Below are 21,378 nucleotides of genomic sequence, written 5' to 3'. Positions count from 1 at the left end.
TCAGACTATCTGGGAAATACATTTCAATTTCCTATGAATGTCCCTATGTGGGCGGATTAATACAAAGTAAGTTTGCTGTCAGAATCATAAATATAGCATTCTGAGATGATGTTCTGGGTAAGATTATGTATTGTGAAAATGTTTTTCTTCTGACTATTGCACCAAGATTTGACACCTCAGAAAGCTGACATAATTTACAGCAGTAACTTTACTGTTTCTCTAAAGTCTCTTCTTCATCTTCTCTGTTTCTACTGTCTCTACACCAGTTTTAGCACCTATGAAGCAGGCAAGAATGTAAATGTATTTAGAAAATGATCATTACAATAATTATTATCAATTTGCAATCTGTAATAACTTCCTTAAGATATGGGTGAAGCTAACACTATAGCTGACGCTGCCTATGGTTTATTCATGTTCAAGTAAAATATGTGGATATGAAGATGTTGGTTTTGAATGTTGAATATTAAATTAAAACATTAAGACAGAATCAGAAGAGCTAAAACTTTATCTTAGAATTTCTAATATGATGGTGGACTGGTTAAAAAAATTAAACCAGACTTGACTGTTATAACCTTAGTAAGAATTAAATTCTTCTGGTCTTGGTTGGATCTTGCCTAAAGTTATGATTTGGAAATTATGCTCTTTCAAAAAAGATTTAGAAAGAGTCAAAGTCAGATCTGAGGTTAATAATGTACTTCAACACGGATTTGTATCTCAGATGTGGCCGTGTTCTTAAACTGCAGGGAAGGAATCAGAGCCGTAGGGTATAGAAAGCAGGTTCAGCAAAAACGTGAGCCAATTAACTCCAGGTATAAACTAGGCACATGTTAGATGAGTAAAATCTTAAGGCTTAAATAGCCCAGGAAAGAAAAAAAAAAACATAAAAAGAATCTCCTTGAAACCCAGTTGGAGATGAATCACAAAAGCTTCTTGTTTTCTTTAACTAAAAAGGCAATTAGGCAAACACATTGTCTTTTAAAAAAATTTAAATTCAGCAGTTCAGGGAACAATGGCTCAGTAAAAATAGAGACAAAAAGGGCTGAACTCGTCACTTACGCTATTCTCTTTTTGACACCACACTCATAACACCTAACAGAGTGTGCTCCACAAACAAATAGTACATGGCACAGACGGCTCAATGAAAGGGAAGGGCAATTACTCTGCTCATAGAGGGATGCGTTTCTTGTTAATAAGAACCACAGATTTCATTCTGTTGGATACAAAACTGTTTTGTCGTTGTCTGCTCTCGTTTTAAAGCACGCAGAGAGCCTCAGATTGAAAAACAAAGGAAGAAGCTTTTGGAATGTCTGGTTGCCCCAGCTAATTAGGAGCTCTGTAGATAGACCCACGCTCCACCGAGTAGAAGACAAGAACACACAACCCCATACTTGTTCATCCATGCACACACTTCCACAACAAGCCTTCCTATATTGTTTACAAATCCCCCTGAGATTAAACTTCGCAGCAGAACAATATCTGATTGCTATGAAGACAAACATGGGTCCTTGGGGTCTGATTGCTACAACATGGGCTCTTCCTGTCGAGACGTGAGAAATACTTGAACATTCAGCTCATGTCTCTGGTCTTGAGCTGACCACAAACTCTGCTGCCTAGCAGTTCAGGGAGAGGAGTCTGCATGTCTCCATGGTCCGCAGATTCTGATAATGATGCATGCAGCCAGGACCGGCGTGCAAACATCTCAGGAAGTCAGCTGTTTGTGAAATTACTCAAATCCTCATGCCTGGTTTTCTAAAGGAATGATATGACAGCATTTGATTGGGGAGATTAATAAGCAGGATCCTTGAGTGATAAGAGTTCAGGCATTAAAGCAACTCAAAACATTTTTCTTCCTGCAATTTGTGATATTAATTAAATATAAGTAATCCATTAAAACCTTTTAGCAACTCATAAATCACCCTATAGTCTGCTCCAGCTGGATTATTGCATTAGTAATCCTCAGCAGAGAACAGCTTGAAACCACACAGAAGTATTAGTTGAAGTGATTATTTTTTTATGAATTAATTAAAATTGATTTTAATTTTAAGCCATTACCTTCTAGCATTTAAAGGTATTTCATGGCTCTGTGTGACTCCGACAACTACAAATAAAGTCGAGTCTGAGTACACAGAGTTCTCCTGTGTGTAAAAACAGCAGTACCTCCTGTTCTGTGTCTGATGGCACAGCGTTATGTGCTGTTGTTGAGCATGTGCTTTGTTCTGAGAAACTTAATAAAATGGAGGAAATATCATTTATTTCATATAGATTTCTTGCACTGTGATTGAATCAGGACTTTTCTCGCTTTGATTTTTGCTGGATTAAAAACTATAGGAGCACACAAGCTGCATGATTAAATTGTTCGCTATTATAAAAATGTTATATAAAAAGACTGTTTATGCTTATCATATTAAGGTGCATAAAAACATATCCAAGCTTTAAGTTTGTTTTTTGTCATTGAAATTTTTTAAGGGAGTCTTTTTTCAGATTGTTAATCTGTTCATTTTGCACATAATGTAGATGTATGAAAACTTTTATCTCTTTAGGACAGTTTTTTCAGTTTCATCATGTCTTAATTTGTGTTGACCATTGCTGACTGTCTAAGACTCTTTTTAAAGAAGTATTACAGTAGTTCAGTGTGAGTTTGGGAGTTGGGAGTCCTCTCTGCTTTGTTTTGGTTGTCGCTCTTCAAAGTTTCTCTACATAAGGTTTTAATTTAATTCCAAATATAAATAACATCCATGTGCTCAAGCATAAAACTGCATTGTATTTTTTCAAAATATATGGTTATGAAACCGACAGGTCTGTATTCAGTTTTTTGGTATAAAGTTGTATATCATGCAGACTGACAGTGATTAATTTAATCTCAATATATGATTATGTTATAAAAATCGGTTTATTTTTCTGTAACTCTACTTCTCCTTAGAGAGCACAGTTAAAAAAAAAATGCACCAAAAAAGTGAGATTTTTATGGTTTTAATAAATAAAATTAAAGTTTGACCTTTTTTATTATGTGGCTGAAAAATCGAAGAGAAAAATAGAACATTGGTTCTGTTTTGATATATAATATAAAAGCAAAATCTCTGTGCTTCTGAGGTATTTGAAATTACCATTTTTGTTTTCTATGATCCATCTTTTTTTTTATTCCCAGAGGCGCATTTGTTCTGCACTTCTTTTCTCTAACAAGAATTAACTATACTAATAGAGCTTATTTTGGAATAGGGAATATACTACACTGTTTGCCAGTCCAATGACAAAGAGCTTGCAACTATTGTAAATAGAAAACAACATCATGAGCATAATGCACATTCCTAAATACACATTAAAGACTAGTTTAGAATTAAATTAAAAGTTTAAGTTAATTATTATACAAGGTGACACATAGGTTTCCTGTGAGACCAAAGAGCAGATATAACAGCTGCTTCTCCAACAGCGCAGAGTAACAAGGAACTTTTTCCCTTTTGTCCCTTTCCTGCCATTACCCTGACTATACAGTCACATAGCTGGCATGTTTGCAGTTTATTTGAATACTGTTATGGAATCTGGAGATGTCTGTAGGCCACATGTGATTACATATTCTCATGGTTGTTAGCTGTAAAAATAGAAACATATATGCTCCTTAATGAAAACAGTTTAAATATTTAATATACCCTCCTGTCTCTTGGTAGGGGAATAGAATTTCTCCCTTCTCAGACAATTCATTATGTCAGTGTCAGTTTTTCAGACCCACTCCTCATGTCAGTCCTGTTTCTCATACTTCTGATGTCTGAAAGTCAGTTTAGTCTTACCATGTTTTTACCTGCTTACATCCAGGTCATAATCTACAGGTAATATAAATGTTTTGTGATTTTACTTTGCATTCATTTATGAGGAAGGTCTTCATTGCATCTTTGGAGTTAATATTAAATCTTTTAACTGAGTTTAAAATGTTCCTGTGTTATTGTTCACAAATGTAAGAAAAGTTCTCTTTACACATTTTGAAAGTATGATAAATTTGTGTTTCTGGGTGCAGAGCACTGACGGTTTTAATAACATACATTTCACACATTTTTCTAAAAGAGAAATTCTGTGTACACAAGAAACAACACCTACTAGAGTCTTAAAATATCTTTGTGGTCAAATTGGGTGTCTACTTTTAAATGACAACAAATAGGCCTATCTTTAATTTCTCTGAACCAGAAACATATTTTTTAATTTTTAAAACTAGACAAGCCGAACATTAAATAGAAAAGCGGCCAGAGCTGCAGTGAAATGGTTTGGGTAAAATCATATATATCTGTTAAAGTCCACCTGGTCATGACCAGATGAAAATCCTATTAGGAATCTCTGTCAAGACTTAAGAAGAATCGATTTTATATTTGTTTTATGTGAGTAAGGATTAGTCTATAGAGCCTATAGATGTGCCAAATTGGTACAGTGTGACATAATCCAAAGGACTTGTGGTGAATCAACACAGGACAGATTATAAATGGGTGAATTTAAAAAAAACAACTGACTTTCTAGATTTTTTCTATGAACGATTATTCCTGATTCCTTATTAGTCCAGCTGATGGTCAAGTTGCTTGAAATAAGTTGATCTATGGGTGATGCAACCTTGTTTTGGTGAACTGACCTATGGAAACGGTTGCATTGCCATGCAGAGCTTTTGTCCCTCTTACCTGGTTTGGACCCTTCAGCCACTGAGCCATTATAAACCTGGTTTTGGAACTCGGGTCTGTTGTCATTCATGTCGATCACATAAATGTACAGATCTATTGGATTCTCCACCTGGTTCCCGTTCATGTCCACCGCATGAGCCCGCAGCTGTAAACGTATACAAACAACAAGAAGAAAGGGATTCATTAGCATTTAGAGCAAAGCAGATGTTTCAGTGAATATTCTGAAAGTGGCCCAACCATCTTTTCTTCCTTGACTGATGCTAGACTCTGTAGACTCTGGACTGGAACAAATTCAATACTAAATGCAACCTTGACTTTGTTAATTGGCATCTACATTCAGCTGGCAAACATCCAACTTCATGGCCGCCACTGGGGCACAAGGATGCAGTTGGTAACTTGGCATGGGGAGCATTGACAAAGAGGGGGCATAATAGTGAAGCCTTCCAGACACACAAACAACATTTATTCTGTTGTTTGCACAGCCTGAAGCCTAAAAAAACATCAGAGAGGTGTTGCTGCTCAAGCTGCGTCTTCTTTTTGTTCAGGGAGAATGTTTGTCTCAGTTTGTTTTGACAAATCCAGCCATTTGGATGGATGTCTCCGTCTGATGAGCCGCTTCTTCAAAATACATTGTGTGAGAACAGAGATAAAAAGAGGTTGAGAATGAACAGAAAAGTAAAGGAAACAAGCAAAAGAAAGGAAAGCAGGAAAAATATGTAAGATGGGAAGAAGGAGAGAGCTGCAGAGGCTCTTGGAAGCAAATGAGGAATGGAAATACAAAGAGTCAGGTGGGGGAGTAGGGTGTAAAACAGGGTGGACTGACAAAAGCTATCATCATCTAGAGTTGGATGTCTTTTTCTACACCACTGCTGCTGCACATTTTAAACTCACCCCCATCCCTACTAACGATTGCCAAGACGACATAGAGCGTAGTAGTAACCCTGAAACCATGCAGCCTCTGTTGCAGGTGATTAACAGGGATGTGTGAAACAGATTTATGCTGCTTCTGCTTCTTTATCATGCTTTAATATTTCAGACCATAAACCGAGCTTGCCTTTATCTGACAAAGTGAAGCCAAATGAGGGGAACGGTAAGACTTAATGTTTATGTATTTGTTTAGTCAGTTGCATGTCGGCCTGCAACTTATTTAAACACTTAAAGTTATCATTAGTTTAAATATTTGTGTAAGAGAGGAACATTTTCTCCATTCTGCTCCCCTTCATTAAGATGATTTAGGTTACATTGTGTTTGTTCTGTTTTCAGTTTTTTTTCAAACAAAAATATTCAGAATTCGGTTTTTGTGATCATAATTTACAAAATTATGATCCAAAATTGTCTAAACTAAACACTGTTTCCATCCTTGTTTACTCCATCAAGAATGATGCATTTGAAAAGGTTGATACAAAAGACAAAAATTTAAAGATTATCCTCAGTTTCGCAAAAGTTTTTTATTTCTGCTTGAGGTGTTTTTTTCATTTTGCAAATATGAGTTCATGCACTAAATGCAAGATTTAAATGCATTTGCAGAAGTTCTGATGTAGCAAACATTGAACGCACATGGCTGATTAACTGTTACCAGTGTTGTCTTGAGCTGCTCAGTGGAGCAGTGGGTAGCATTGCTGCCTTGCAGCAAGAAGGTTCTGGGTTTGATTCCCAGCCCAGGGTCTTTCTGCATGGAGTTTGCATGTTCTCCCTGAGCATATGTGGGTTCTCTCTGGGCACTCTGGCTTCCTCCCACAGTCCAAAAACATGACTGTTAGGTTAATTGTCTAAAGGTCATTGGCTTTATCTCTAAAAGTGGTTGTTTGCCCTGTGATGGACTGGTGGCCTGGGTGTACCCCGCCTCTCGCCCATTGACAGCTGGAGATAGCGACCCCACTTGGGATTAAGTGTTTTAGAAAATGGAATGGATGGACTGTGTCGTCTTCCTGGACATACATTAGAATTTCATTTCTTTGTCTCCATCGTCTGCTCTGAACCTTCCACATCAAAGCCTTTTGTACCATGTCTCTCCTACTCTCTCTACAGTTTAAATTTTGATCACTGCTGCACTTGAGAAATTCACTGTTGAAAAGCTGTATGTATTGACAATAAAGTTTGTCTAAGTCTGCATGAAACTTTGCTAGTACTAGATGACGCCACAGCTTTTTCTTAGATGTGTGGTCCATGCTAGTTTGCAACCTCTACTTCCTGTTGCATGCCTAATTTTGTCCATTTACTTTAAACCAGCAGATACAACTTATTTACGTTTTCCTTTAACCAACATTTTGAAAAATTCAATTAGTTGGAAACATGGCAAGTAGATTGGCAGATTAACCAAAAGTACTTCAACGGTGCACTGATGACTGATCAATTAGGTCACGAAATAATCCAGAACAATATACTTTGCCATCCTATTTTGCCTTATTTACAAACCAAGATTCATGGCAGTTCTGACATTCATAGGATGGTTCAAGAATGAAAACCACAGCTGAAACTTAGCCTTTGTCACATTTTTCCAAAAAACACAGGATGTTCCACAAGTCTTTGGGGAAACTGATCACAAGGGAGTGTAAGAATCTGGGGTTATTTTACATTAAGTGTAAATCTAGCAGTATCTTACACAAAGATTGTTATACTGTTGACTAAGCATAGTGGTTGAATTTGGTTGACCCATAGTGCTTTGCTCAAACAAAGAAACTATGACCTCTACTGGAAAACTGTGAAAATGATTTATGGTTTTAGATTTAACCTGTTAACATCCACCTCATTTTGGGAAATTCTTGCCTTATTTGCATACCCAAATGAAGAAGCAAATAACTTAGGAACTGTAAGCCAAAATTACATGTGTGATACATTATGTCAAAGCTAACACCTTCTAGATTCTGAATATATACATGAACATTGCATCAGTTTAAACATGACTCAAAATAGTTTTTTTTATTCTCGAAAATAGTAGGTTTTATTTGAACAGCAGTAATAAAGACATGCTTGCTTGTTGTGCCTGCTTTCTCATGTTACATTTTGACATGCTGCTATATATTTGTTAATTGTCTCTGGTAATTGAAAAATAACCTTGGTGATTGAATTTTGGAGAATTTAAGTTTTCCAACGATGTCTAACATGTCTATATTGGTTTTACCACTGTAATTTTCATGCATTCTAAGTTATAATTTTTAAACGCATTAAAACGAGTCGCAGGCGACCCGGTGGGTTTTGAGAGGCTAAGAGTATTTAATATATAATAGGTCAAATTCTCAAAGCATACCTGCTCGGAGAGCAATATAAAACCGAGGATTTGGATAAATGCAGTCAAAGTTTGTCATTAAAAGATGTATGGCTTTAACATCGATTTTAACAGGCCATTTATATTCGCTCCGACCAAATCAAAACACCTCTGCAAAAAACTCATTTAAAAGACATACCACTTCTTTTCAACATTTAAGTTGTTGTCACTAAGAGTGACAAAAACAGTTCCTGATTTTAGGTGGCAAATACTTTCCTTCAAGTCTGAAATTTTAAAATATAAAAAGAAAACTCCTTATCAAAAGCACTTTGATTTCTACATTTCGAAGCATGTGATTGTCAATCACAACTTGGCATCGTAAACAGAGGAGGACTCCTGTTGAAGCCAAAGCTGATACACTGGCAGCCAAATATTGTATCGGCACACAGTTGAGGCGGATCCACCTGTCACCATATTTACAGGAAACTGATGAACTGTGGGACAACAAGAAGATTGAACGGTGGCACCTGCTTTTAAAACACTCCTAATCTTGGCCTTTGTGACCGCCTGTCATAGATGTTTGCAAACTCCTACCAAACGCGCGGCCACCTAAGCAGCTCCGCAACACATCCAAAAACCAGTTTAGACACATGTTTATGCATATTTACATGCACACTGATGGGCACAGAAGAAGCATGCCTTGGAAGGCGCAAGCATCTGATCAAAAGAGCTCTCTTTAGCCCCTTAATGATCCTCAAGATGCTAGTTTTCCATTGGCTGAAACACAGCAAACAAGCAGGGAGAGGAGACCCAACAAACAAACAAAGCCAATCTGTTTTCTCAGCTGTGAACACCGCATGCTGAGAATGTGTGGCTTCTTCAGTGCATGCATCTGAACGTGTGATAATGATGTGATTTTGTGTTTGTTTTGTCCATTCTGTTCCTGGGTTAGGATCTCAGTATTTATATTTATCTTTGTTTGTTTTTTTTACCTTTCTTTGAATACTGTCTGTGCTTTAATGAATTTATTTATGTGGATTGTATGATTTGTGAATAAACAAGTAAAGCAATATTATAGTTAGTAAAGAGGAGTATATGTAAGATATGTGTTACAATATTTGCAAATATAAAATAATATACATGAGAGAAACAAAAAGTTTGACCAGACCGTTTTTGTAGAGTGATTTGTTGTGTACAGTAGATGTGGTATTAAACACAGTGACTTTCAAATAACTTTAAATTATATTGTTAGTTTTCTGAGGAAACACGTTGAGTTTTTACTGTTGTCATCATAATGCTATCACCCAACAGTATATATTGTAACTCGCATTAGAAAATGTGTTATAATTACTGATAGGTGAATTAAAATCATTAATTTTACAATGATGTGTTATTGAAATGATCGTTCATTAAATCTAGGGGTTAAAAGCTGAGGGAAAGAGCCAGTATACTTCTTATCATTAACAGTGTAGTACTATATGGCAATTCAGAGGCTTTTTTGCTGTTTTTGTTTTTTGTTACAGTTATTGGGCCTGAATTATCATATTTTCAGCTCTGGAAAATTGCACTGATTTTACCTTTTATCTCCTATCCTGTTCCTCTAACAAAGGGACACATTACCGGTTACATTGAAAAGAACCAACAATCCATCCATTCGAAGCAGAACTTAAGCTTTGAAACAAGGACTGTATAATGGTGGGTTTCCCAAACTGGCATTGTCTTTGGAAGAACTCTGTCTTGCAATGAGCACAGAAACATAGCTGTCCATATTATGTTGGATTTGTAACATTTCAAAGCATTTTTAGTCTTTATTCAATGCATTCTTGGATCCCTGGGAAGGTCTTAAAGATACATGTCATTCACTTAATATGGTTCTCTATGATAAAGAACACCCTTGAACGGACAACATAATTTTTTTTTTATTCTTTCCAACATCAAAACGCACATTTTCTTTGCTTCCTGGCTCATACTCAAATCTGTCTTCAACCCTGATCTCTGGGTCAAGAGCAAAAAAGTCAACATTAGATACAGAAGCTACGAAATCATATAAATGCTCCTCTTTAGGAAGCACATGTATAATGGTAAAGGTTATATGCTCTTCAGCATACTATTTCTTGCACATAGAGTAATATCTATGCTTTATGAATCATATACTTTGTTTAGCCAGTGTGGAAGTAAGTTGTCGGTCAATGCGGTGTGTTTGCTAGGGCAAGGCTGTTCTAAGCAGAGAATGAAAGGCTGTCCTCTGGTGAGAGGAAGCCAGTAGAAGGAAGTAGCCTCCCTCAATGGGCTGTTTGTAAAGACCCATCTTTTTCTTTCAGTTTGATCATGTAAACACGAAGGTCTCCAACTTTTTCCACATCTATGTACAGTGATTTTGTCTTTCCTTTTAATCACCAAGCCTCAAAACACAAAGTCTGCCTTAGCAGCTATAAAATTGTGCCTTGTTCTTAACAGAGATATTCTTTGCATAAAGTTAGATAAAATAAAATACTAAAAAAGGGGAGAGAAAAGGTATATCTCCATACCTGATTAATAAAAGTAAGAATTTTTTTTTATATGTAAGCACCAATAATTGGTTTTAGATAGCCAAATTTTTACATCACTAAGTTTAAGTGCAAAAAGCCTTGATTGGATTAGAATATATTATAATATGGTCTATTCATTCTGAATGAACCATCTATATGGGGACATAATCAAATATCCAATCATATCACTGCCTAACATCCACTAGGCTTTAATCAGAATAGAAGCACCCTGACATGTGCACTTGTCCAATTTGTAGAAGATGTGCTGTAAAAAACCTAACAAACACAGAAGTGTGTTGGTTCTTCGTCTTACGACTACTCAGGCACAACCTGGAAGGTTCTGATTGTCAACTGAGACATTATTATTTCCCATAATAAAGCCAAAGAAACATACTACTGTATGTTGCTGTTCTTGCATTACATAAAGAGAGGGTTGGAGAAAATCAACGTTCCTTCAAATTTTGTGCTTCCTCCAAGTTTAGAGTCCAAATTCTTTCCTGCACACACATGCGATCAGAGTAGTTTGCCTCAAGCCAAATGTCATAACTGGAACAATTGTTTAGCTGGATGCTGTTTGAACGGAGGTTCGGCATTAAACTATTCCTCTAGGTTGGAATTTAATTCCAAATAAGCTGAATTAAAAAATAATCTCACAACTTTTTATGAACATTTGGCCCTGTTTTTGGAAATACTATTTTGACAGTATTAATATTATTAAGAATACTTACATCTCTATAAACATACCCATTGGAATTTACAACTTATCCCCTTGGTTAGATACTGTAGGTTATGACAGAGGAATGTGTATGTACCTTAGCTTTTAAAGGCACACTATGCAACATTTTTCAGTTAATTAATGTGTTCCATAACGTTATGGATGATTAAATGAGTCATTTCAGGTTGAACAAAGGTATTCTCGGCCGCCCTGGTGGTCTGTGGGGGAAATACTGCACTTGCAACTGCAGGAGCACCGACCCGCACCCACAGGCTCAGAAGTCTCGTGAGAGTCAGTCTTGCTTTACGGCGAGAACTGCTACACGCCCCCAGTTAAAAGCATTCTCGTTGCTAGCACAGTGGCAATCTTTGTGCAGTTGTGCTACGTTCACGCAGCAAAAGCAGCAAAATCGCGTCTGCTGCTTCCTTTTTGCTGCTTGTACCAGTTAGTTCTGACGCGCGGCTGAAGCAGCTTTGCTGCTCTGGCTGCGCGGTGCAAAAGTGTGTCTGAGGCGCATTGGGCGGAGCTTCACTATCCTTTCTCTGCCTTGCAGCTATATTTGCTGTGATCAGTGGGAATAAAGTAGTTTTAATATGTGTTTAAGTGAGAAAATACACCTGAAAACGTAATCAGTGCCGTCAGTTCATTCAGATTATTATCCTGCCTTCAATATTTTTTCTGTCGGAGCCGCTCAAACCCCCACATACCAGGGATGCGCCGACAGTATGGATCCCTTCATCAGCAGCGGTTCACCGCGGCAGCTGGTAGGTGTTTTTCATCTAAATAATCCAAACTGCATATTCTGCCGGCAGATTTCTGCATTTTAAGTTAATTTAGGCGTCAATAAACTGTTTAAGAGGAGTGATCATCAGCGCTGTGTCTCTCTCCCTGCGTTAAACGCACCCGACGCACTGCTTCAGCTGCTCAGACGTGCTGCGCCTGCTGCTCAAAACGCGCCGCGGGACCTTTTGCTGCGCCTTGACGCGCGTCAACCATTGACTTTGCATGTACTGTAAACTCGCTGCTTCTGTCGCGCCAGCTACGTCCAGTGTGAACGCAGCATTAGTCATTCACTGCTAAGCTCAAAACAACCGCGCCTGGCTTGACGGAGAAACCAGGAGAACAGCTGAGCATATTTACGACAGTGCACTTTTACTTTCGCCCTCTGGGGGGAGCCTCGCTGGAAATCAACACCGGTTGCATAGTGTACCTTTAACATTTTTAAAACACTGTGTGAAATTATTTCAGTACAACTCCACATACAAATAGACAACATTTAAGGCTGTTATATACCTCCAACTTATCTCTTTTAACTATTTTTACTACTCCAGTTAAACACAGATAGGTAGTGTCTACACAATTTATATTGTTCTCTTACTGTATATCCTGTTACAATTCAAAAATGAACATTTAAACTGAAACTAAAACATCACTCATGTTTATATTTTTCTATTCAATTTATTTTCAGTAATTCATATAAATATCAATTGGTTAAAGTATTGATTTTTCACACATATTTAAAGTTTTACTAATTTTGAGTACATATATATAAATTATTACTTTGATTAGCAATTCCTTTTTTTCACAAGTCACTGTTTGCTTTTAGCTGTTGTAAATTTCTCACAGTAAAAGCAACAATTTACTAAACTCAATGACTGCTGAACACATAAGAGGCTTAATTGTAACAGTGTTACTTTTACTTTACAGCGAGTTCATTAAAGTTAAGTTTAATTACGCATTTGATATACGATAATAAAGCCTTCCAAATTTGGCTTCTTTGTAAACAATCAGGCAATAATAAATAAAATGTAAGTCGGGAGCCAGTAGATGAATTACTTACTTTTAGTTTTGCTATGCTGAAACCCTTTTTTTCCCTTCCCATAAATCTCTATCAGTTTAATTGGTAATGTCATGAGTGTGGAGGTTGTAGCTGGAAGAAACCGCAGATAAAAGCTTGAAAGCTGCATGATGAGTTTTAAGGATTTAATGAAGGAATAAAATCCACTTACACAGGCACAAGTATCACTGACTAAATAAATGTAGAATTGGTGGTGTAACTGAGGAAAAGGAAACCAGCAGAAACATACATATAGAAGTCACAACAGAGAAGAAACAAATAAGAAAAACAACTGTCCACTGTGTATATGGGAGTGTAAGGAGAAAAGGCATGAAGCACATGGTACAAAGTAATCGGGTATGGGAGAGACCAACAGCTGAGGAGAATTAAGACAGGAGCAGAGGAAGAGAGGGAATGGGTTATAGAATGGCATCCTTAAAAACCCATTTGGAAGCTTAGAGGGCCCTGGACAGAGCTCTGGAGCGTGGAGCAGGAAACCTTTGAAGGACCTCAGAGTGTGCCACTTGAACCCTCAGTGAGGCTCTGACACAAAAAAGGAGGTAAGTCCACCTGGACTCCCTTGTGGGAGAACTCAGTAACAGCAACATTAGGCAGGTCCCCCTGGACACCCTAGCCTTATAACTAGTGCAGCATCTTCGCTGCTGCTGTGGATGCTGTTAACTCAGGAACAGCAATACAAGTCGGAAATATCTGAAACAGGTGGTGGTTTGTCCTCAAACCTATTACAGAACTCAGTAACAGGAACGTAATGCTGGAGTGCAGTAAAAAAAAGCTTAATAGGACCTGAATGTTAAAGCAATGATCTGGACAGAAGTGCTGATGATAGTGGTAATATCATCATGGTATAGGAATGGTAATGTTACTTGACCTAATGGATAATCATTAATATTTTTTTAATCTTTAGAAAACAAAAACAATTGACTATTGTCTACCTGAATACAGATAAAAAAAAAAAATAAACCTTTAAAACTGCAATCTTTAGATGTAATTTGGGTGCCCCTAATCTCTATGTTGGTTCTGCAAAGAGGAGAAGAATGGCACATACTGTATGTAGAAGCAGAGCAAAAACTGTGTCTACGGCTACATAAGACTAAGCATTATGATTGAATTTCCCTACTTCCAGTTAATTCATCTCCTGAGTGCTGCAAATTATTAGCTCCACTAACAGACACAAACAACAGAATAAATTAGAATAGATATATTAGTGTACAACAGTAACATAGGATGCAAAAGTTTGTCCTGAAACCAGGGGTTTGCCGGTTCAAATCCCTGCCCCATTTATCCCCATCACTGTGTCCTTGGGTATGCCACTTATCCTTCATTGTCTACTGTTGGTGGTCAGAGGGCCTGTTGGCGCCTGTAGTTTGCTAACGATAGTGGGTAAATGACTGAATGTAGTGTAAAGTGCTTTGGGGTCATTGGACTTGATAAAGTGCTCTACAAGCATATAACCTTTACCATTAAATATTATTTTTTGTCCCACAGAGGGATATTCAGGAGGTTATTTTCATGGTAGGTCCTTTTTTAATTCCATGAAAACATAAACCTCAACGACCAAACCTTTATAAATTCTAAAACCAAAATCTATCAATAAAATGGCTGTCAGAAAGGCAAGAAAAAAAGCACAATTTTGATCCACAGAAAACATCATCGATAATATCTTCCTTGATAGTAAAAAACAATAATTGCAGTTTTGGAGACAGACAAAAAGGAAGAAGAAGCTAAAGCCAAGTAAACTGGATTCAAGATAGAGCCTTTTTTCTTCTTCTTGCATTTTACCCATGTGTATTAAGAAGTCTTTAGCTGAAAAGTTTGCAGATTGGTAAAGCAGAGGATGTCATATTCACTAAAATCCAGTCAGAATAGCTTTTCAGTAAGAAAGGCATCTGCATAAAAATTAACCTGAGTAGCAGTAGGAGTGGGTAACTGGATGGTCCATTCACAGAGATAACAGAAATAAATCATCACTTCTCTTGCACTTCAATCGTATCTTTAGATCAGATCTTAAGCTGGAAGCCTTCCTGCCTGTTGCGCCCTCTGCTTCTCAGACCAGCTCATAAAACTTTAATGATAATAAGGTTACCAACAAAATCAACCTAGATAGATGAACTCCTGGTCCTGCAAAATAATAATATTTTTTTGGCTTTCGAGTCCTTTTGGAAAGTGTTTAGGCCTTTCAAAGACACTGTCTCAGAATCCAACCCTGCAGCACTACAGTAGGTGATGCATTAGTTTGATTTCCTCTTTACATTTTTCAATGATACTTCTTTTTCTAATATGACTTCTATGAATATATAGAATTGTATTAAGTTTCCAGTCTAAAAGAGTCATTCTTTTTTTTTTCTTAACAGTGTCCTGTCTGGCAATGTGGCAATAAGAATAATTATCTTGATGCCTAAAAGAGTCGCTCTAAACATCTGCTAGAAGCCTCATACTGTCCTAAATTGAGTATTTAAACAACATAGGCTTTCCAAACAGATTATTACTTTTTAAGCACATAATAGAATTTCATCCAGGTGTTGTGTGGTACTTAATATAAATCTATTCGCACCTGACACATGTACACAGAAAACAAAATGTGTGTATGTAACTGACCTTCATCCAAAGACAAAAAAAAAAACAACAACAACACAAAACAAAAAAAATACTATTTGCTCAAATTTATTGTGGCCCTCTAAAGCTGTTGGGTAAATCTGCAACTCACGCTAACACCCACACTGCTCACTTAACAGATGCCTTCCCCCTGGTGCTAGTCTGTCAAAAACAGCAGCAGCGTCTCTCTTTTCCCTTGAACCAAAAACTAACAAGCAAAGTTTGGCCTGCTAGCGCTTCATGAAGTTGAGAACTTCCTGTCAAGTTGGGCGAAAGTAAGCCATGGACAAAATTTCCCTTGAGTCGAACACTGGCTATGTTCTTTGCACTAAATCATACATCCATCAAAGGCAGCATGGGACCACGCAGTTTAAATAGGAAGTGCATTGAAGCTGAAGCGCAGAACAAACTGAACTATGTCATATAAAAAGTATTTTTGGAGCAGCGGCACTTTTTCACGGACCAATACCATGGCTGCTTTATTGATCCCAATTTGCTGGTTGAGTGTAAGAGTAGAAATGGAAAGACACATAAAGCAGGAGCTAGAGGTTGAGAAAAGCAAAGAAGTGGAGAGCGTCACTAAAGGATTCACAGCTCTTAATGAACATTTCTATAAAAAAAAAAAAGAAAAACAAAAAAAAAAAAAGAAAAAAATTGGGGGGAGGGCCTTTTGTGAGGAGCTCATCACCTTCCCTATCCTATAGAGGGGACGGGCCCACAGCATGATGCTACCACCCAGACACATTTTGTTTCCCATTTCCTCAAAGGTACATGGACCGTCTTCAAGGGAAGGCCTAGTTTGGATATGTGTGCTCCTCTTTCTAGAAAAAATGAAATGTCCAGCGATTTCTTTTTTTAAGCCATTCAAATCTAAATTTCTCTACCCTTTTATGACCAATCTGCTATATTCTTTGGTATTCATGGTGCAGTTTGCCCTCTAATCTTCTTAAGCCAAACTCTGGAAAGAAATTTGTTTCACAGAAATTACTTAAAGGCATCAGAATAAACGGGGTAAATTAAATTCCAAAGCTTTTAATTTTTCTTTACAATGCACTAGTCTGTCACAAAGTATCCAAGTTAAAAGATATAAATGTTGTTGGTGCAGAAGGACATAATGTGAAAAAGTACCAAAAGTGTGCATACTGTACTTTGTGCTGAGTAATCTAGCATAGTTAGTGTCTAGAGATGAAGCAATAACAAAGACTCACCTGAAACCTCACACAATGCAAGTACATTGTTTACCTTTTATAACTGATATAAAACTTCATTGTGTAAAATAAAAGAATGAGATCTAAGCTTTCTTTTCAATTCTTCTGAAAACACAAAACACAAAGGGAAAGATTTAAAGTTAATTGCGTTGATCGCACATGTCTCAACTGTTTCAATGCTCAGTCTTGTATGGATGGAGTTGATCAGCACTTTAACTCTGTGAGATTTGACTACTCTGTTTCACATGTTTTCTAATGGTACAATGAAAAATGACAGAGAGAAATTCGGTGCACATGCTCATCTTTTTCATCTTTTTATAATTGATGGTGGTACATTAATATTAGTAGGGTGAAAGTGTATTTTTTGTATTTTTGTGTATTTCCTTATTGTATTTTTTTAAAGTTTTGTTTTGAGGAACTTAACATAGTTGTTTAAAATAATTTCTAAGTAATATTCATATAATCATCATAGTCATTATTTTCTAATAATTACTATCAATATTATTACCTCTAACTTGACTTGGAACCTCATCTTTCTTTTACAGCCACCCTCACATGCAAGCAGCACATGCAATTTGCTCATCTGAATGGAGTGGACTAACAATAGTTTGTATGTCTTAACTTTTGAACCAAGAATCTTAGATCCCATGCAACATGGCCATTTCTAGCACATTGATTTTGAAATGTTTGGCCACGTAAATTGACTCTCCTTATTTGGATTCTTTCAAAATCAGGCCCTAAATTATATAACTACTCCCAAACATTATATTCAATGCATTATTTTAAGGATTAGCACAGGTATGAAACTAGATTTTCACAATCCCAGGCTAATTTAACTTGAATTTTATAGAATATATGTCACATGCTGAGCTTCCTTCATTCAGCCCTGACTCCGAACAGAGAATCATACCTAAGAATTAGCTCTATCAGCAGCACAGTGATCTATCCCGCTGACAAGCATAGACATGCTGTGAAGCCCGATACCAGTGCTCACCTGAAGTGCAGGTGTTAGTGTTGGCTGATATTAACTGAAACCTCTAATGCACAAAAAGGAGCCAGTGGGCAAGCTTTACCGCATGTGTCAAGTGGTCTGCACAATGAATTATTAAATCTTCAGAAGCTGTTTAAACCGAGGTTCCAGAGAGAGAGAGTGAATGACCAACATGAACTCACCCCTGCAGCTAAATCAGTGTGTTATATATCCTATAGGCCACATGCAGGCTGACTGTTCAACTGTCAGCCTGCCCCATTGATCAGTTTGGCTACTCAGGGTACATTAGGTAATGAGAAGACCAGCAATGCACAAAGGAAAAATGGAGCAAGATGTTCAGACAGAGGAAAAGATCTGATCTTCCTGAAAGGCATAAACAAACATTCATCAATCTGCAGGCCATGCACAGGCACATACCCACACATCTGAAGCCGCATCTGCTCATTAGTGCTGATGGTAGGAACAAAGGCAACAGTTTTTCTTTGCACCACCTTAGCTGTCTCTGTTTGTCTGAATTCAAACCTCTCCCTTGCTGCGCTCCGCAGCTCAATCTACAGCAAATGCCAGCACAAGTGTCAGTGTTCTTTGTCACTGCATTCTTCTTTGCTGGCTTCAAGATCATTAAAGTTTTTGAGAAACTGGTTTGAAGGCACAGAGGAACAGCTACTCTGAATGTGGCGGGACAGGCAACAGTAGCATCGGGATGAAAGGAAGATGGGGAGACGTGAGATAGCTGAGGTACATTTTAACAGCGGCAGTGGTGAAATAATGAGATAGACGTAATTGGAGATGGACCTGTAACACAAACAGACAAGATGTCATTCCTTACATGGAAGGATGCTCTCTCCTCTCTGTCCAGGGGCTGAGTGACGAACATGTTGCCACTGATGGGATCTATGTTGTAAATTCCACTCGGGGGCTGATCTGCGCCGGCGCCTGTGATGCTGTAGCGAATGCCAACGTCCTTATCCTGATCCGAGCGGATCTGAGGAGATTCAGAAAAACAAGTTCAATGGAGAGGAAAATCTGTTCCTTAGTCCAATGTTTTCAGACTTTTTCCACACTTTTCTGTAAAAGACAGTGAAACAGAATAACACTCAGGCAAAAAGAAAATTGACATTCAGAGCTTTGCTGTGGAAGTCTTATCCCTTGATCTTTTTCACAATTTATTTCACTAGAACTGAAAAAAACAGTTGTTTGACAAGGATTCTAGAGAAATAAAGCAGTGAATAATTGGGAATCAGATTGAAAACACTGAATAAAAGAGTTTTTAGAATATTAATAAATAAAGATTGCACACTTTCCAGCTAAGATGCTTGTTTAGTATGCATGCAAATGTGTCATGTGTGACAAGAAATTAACATCTTTTATAACCATAAACACATCCCCACAGGCAAACGTAGTGGTGGCATCCTCGTGCAAGTGGGAATGTTAGTCTTTATCAGGGGCGGAGAAGCTTATAAGCTACATATTTGTAGAAAAAAAAATGTGGAAACCATTTATCATTCCCTTTTTTCTGCTAGAATATGCACAGCTTCTGTTGTTCTATTCCATAACATGCCCCTAAAATACGCAGAGGTTTGTGATTAAAATGTGAACAAACTTCTGTGACATGTTAACCCCAAACTCTTTCGATTAAGAAAACAGATTTTCTTTCTGTAACAAAAGGTTTGAGAAGTTAAAAAATAGAACTGCTTGGCATATAATGTCAAACAAAATAAAACAATAAATAGATCATATACCAAAAAAAAAAAACATGGTCTGAAAGAAAAACAAAAGAATGTGTGCAGTTTGATAGAAGCACTGCGATCTTTCCTAAATGTCAGCAATTTAATCTTATATAGTTTAAAGATGTGAAAAAAAAGCAATGCTCATGGTGTGAAAGCCATAGTCAGGCCTTTGTTGTGCATTAATGTGAGACCTCAGTTATCTCTCTAAATGACAAAACTTACTCTGGCTTCTTTTTTATCAACTTCTAGAAGCTCAGACTGCTCACCCCACCTTTAACCCCCAATATTCTTCAACCTCATTTTAAATGTAACATTTAATGAGAGCCAAATTTTTGCTTTAAGCAGGTTTTATTAATAATGCCTCCTCTGTCAATAGAAATATGTTAGCTGTTGCTAACTTGATAAGAAGTAATAGTGGGAAGGGTCTGTACAGTAGGGTTCTTTTCCTGAGAAATTGATTTTTTTCGGGCGATTCAAGGATTCTGCTCTTTCACCCAGCAGTACAGCAACATTAACCTGGCCTTGGTTTGGAAAAGTCAGTAAAATAAAATTATTTGTAAATTGGTTTGCAAAGACAGCTGGCTGTTACAGCTTCTTTATTTTATTCATGTTAAAAGCATAAAAGCTTGTGGGTGAATAAATTAATTTGTTTAGAGGAATGGAAAACAATATCACAGCAGAACTCTGACTTTAAACAATATAGAGATCTTAGGACAAATAAATTAAAAGCAAAGTTCCTTTTTAGCCAAAAAATAAAAATGAATAAATAAATTATATTTGGTTTAAAACGTAAATATCAAAATAAAAAAGAGTCACCTGGAAAACTGTCAGATGGCAGAGTTGAGTATTTTTGAAGGAATTTCCACAACAAATAAATAAAACCCTTCCAAAACGGTTCATATCCTTGAACCTTTACATATTTCATTATTTTAATATAAAATCGTGAGTCATAACACATGTTAAAGGTGTACATAACGTTTATCTGCAAGAGAAAAGATACATACTGTTGTTCTCTATAGGTTTTTTGTGTTTTAATACAAATATTCTTGAGAATTACATTTTCATTCAGTCCTCTTTACTCTAAAACCTCTAAAAAAATCTGTTCCAACAAAATGGGATTGGAGGACCTGGTTTTAGTAAACAGCTCACAAGGAGCGTAGTCATTGTTGTGAAGGTCACAAGTATTTACCAAGTCTTACCACCCAAGTGTTGAGTCACACCTAAAGGAAAGATAAAAGTCCCACAATAAGTTCAAAGTCAAGACGTTAAAATCCTTAGTCAAGTCCTGAATTCTAAACTGTTACTCTGAAGTTTTAAACCTAATCAAAATCCCATTCAATCACAAAGTAATAATTATTAGCTTCTGTGTTTCTGTGTAGTTCACAAAACAGTTTGTGATTTATTAGTGGTAAAAAGAAAACAATGTAAGGTGCTCTGTACTTATTCTACAGTATTGCTAGACCTCATACTATTATTGTCACCTTATATATATATATATATATATACATACATACATACACACTGCTCAAATATAGAGGGGACGTGTACGCAAAACTATATATCTTAAATCAAATTAAACTGCTCTGAAATAAAACTTTCCATTTAAGAAGAAACACTAATTGACAAACAATTTTACATCTCTTGTGCAAATTAAATAGCCAACAGGTGGAAATATTGGCAATTACCAAGACACACTCAATAAAGGAGTGAACCAGTTCTAGCTGGAGGTGCTACCAGGAGACGGACCAGTACGCCAGGAGTCATGGAGGAGGAGGCCATGACTCCTGTGCAAGGAGGAACATGAGGAGTACAGCCAGAGCCCTTAAAAATGACCTTGAGCATTGCACAAATGTGCATTTGTTTGCACAGCTAGAAACCGACTCCATGAGGATGGTATGA

The 21,378-nt window shown here is 37.0% G+C and overlaps 1 protein-coding gene across 2 annotated transcripts in view; it reads right to left on the bottom strand.

The window, feature by feature from the left end:
* The window catches only part of cdh4 (cadherin 4, type 1, R-cadherin (retinal)), a 366,212-nt gene that overhangs the window by 72,597 nt on the left and 272,237 nt on the right, over positions 1 to 21,378 (bottom strand). For both annotated transcript variants that reach the window (XM_038295142.1, XM_038295152.1), the window contains exons 6-7: positions 18,579 to 18,734; positions 4,653 to 4,797 (exon numbers count right to left, since the gene is read on the bottom strand). In XM_038295142.1, coding sequence (XP_038151070.1) covers positions 4,653 to 4,797; positions 18,579 to 18,734 — 301 coding nt within the window. The remainder of the gene's footprint in view (positions 1 to 4,652; positions 4,798 to 18,578; positions 18,735 to 21,378) is intronic.

Source organism: Cyprinodon tularosa, unplaced genomic scaffold, assembly GCF_016077235.1.
Source record: "Cyprinodon tularosa strain WSP-4 unplaced genomic scaffold, ASM1607723v1 ctg11, whole genome shotgun sequence".
Lineage (NCBI taxonomy): Eukaryota > Metazoa > Chordata > Actinopteri > Cyprinodontiformes > Cyprinodontidae > Cyprinodon > Cyprinodon tularosa.
This window is presented reverse-complemented; position numbering and strand designations above follow the sequence as displayed.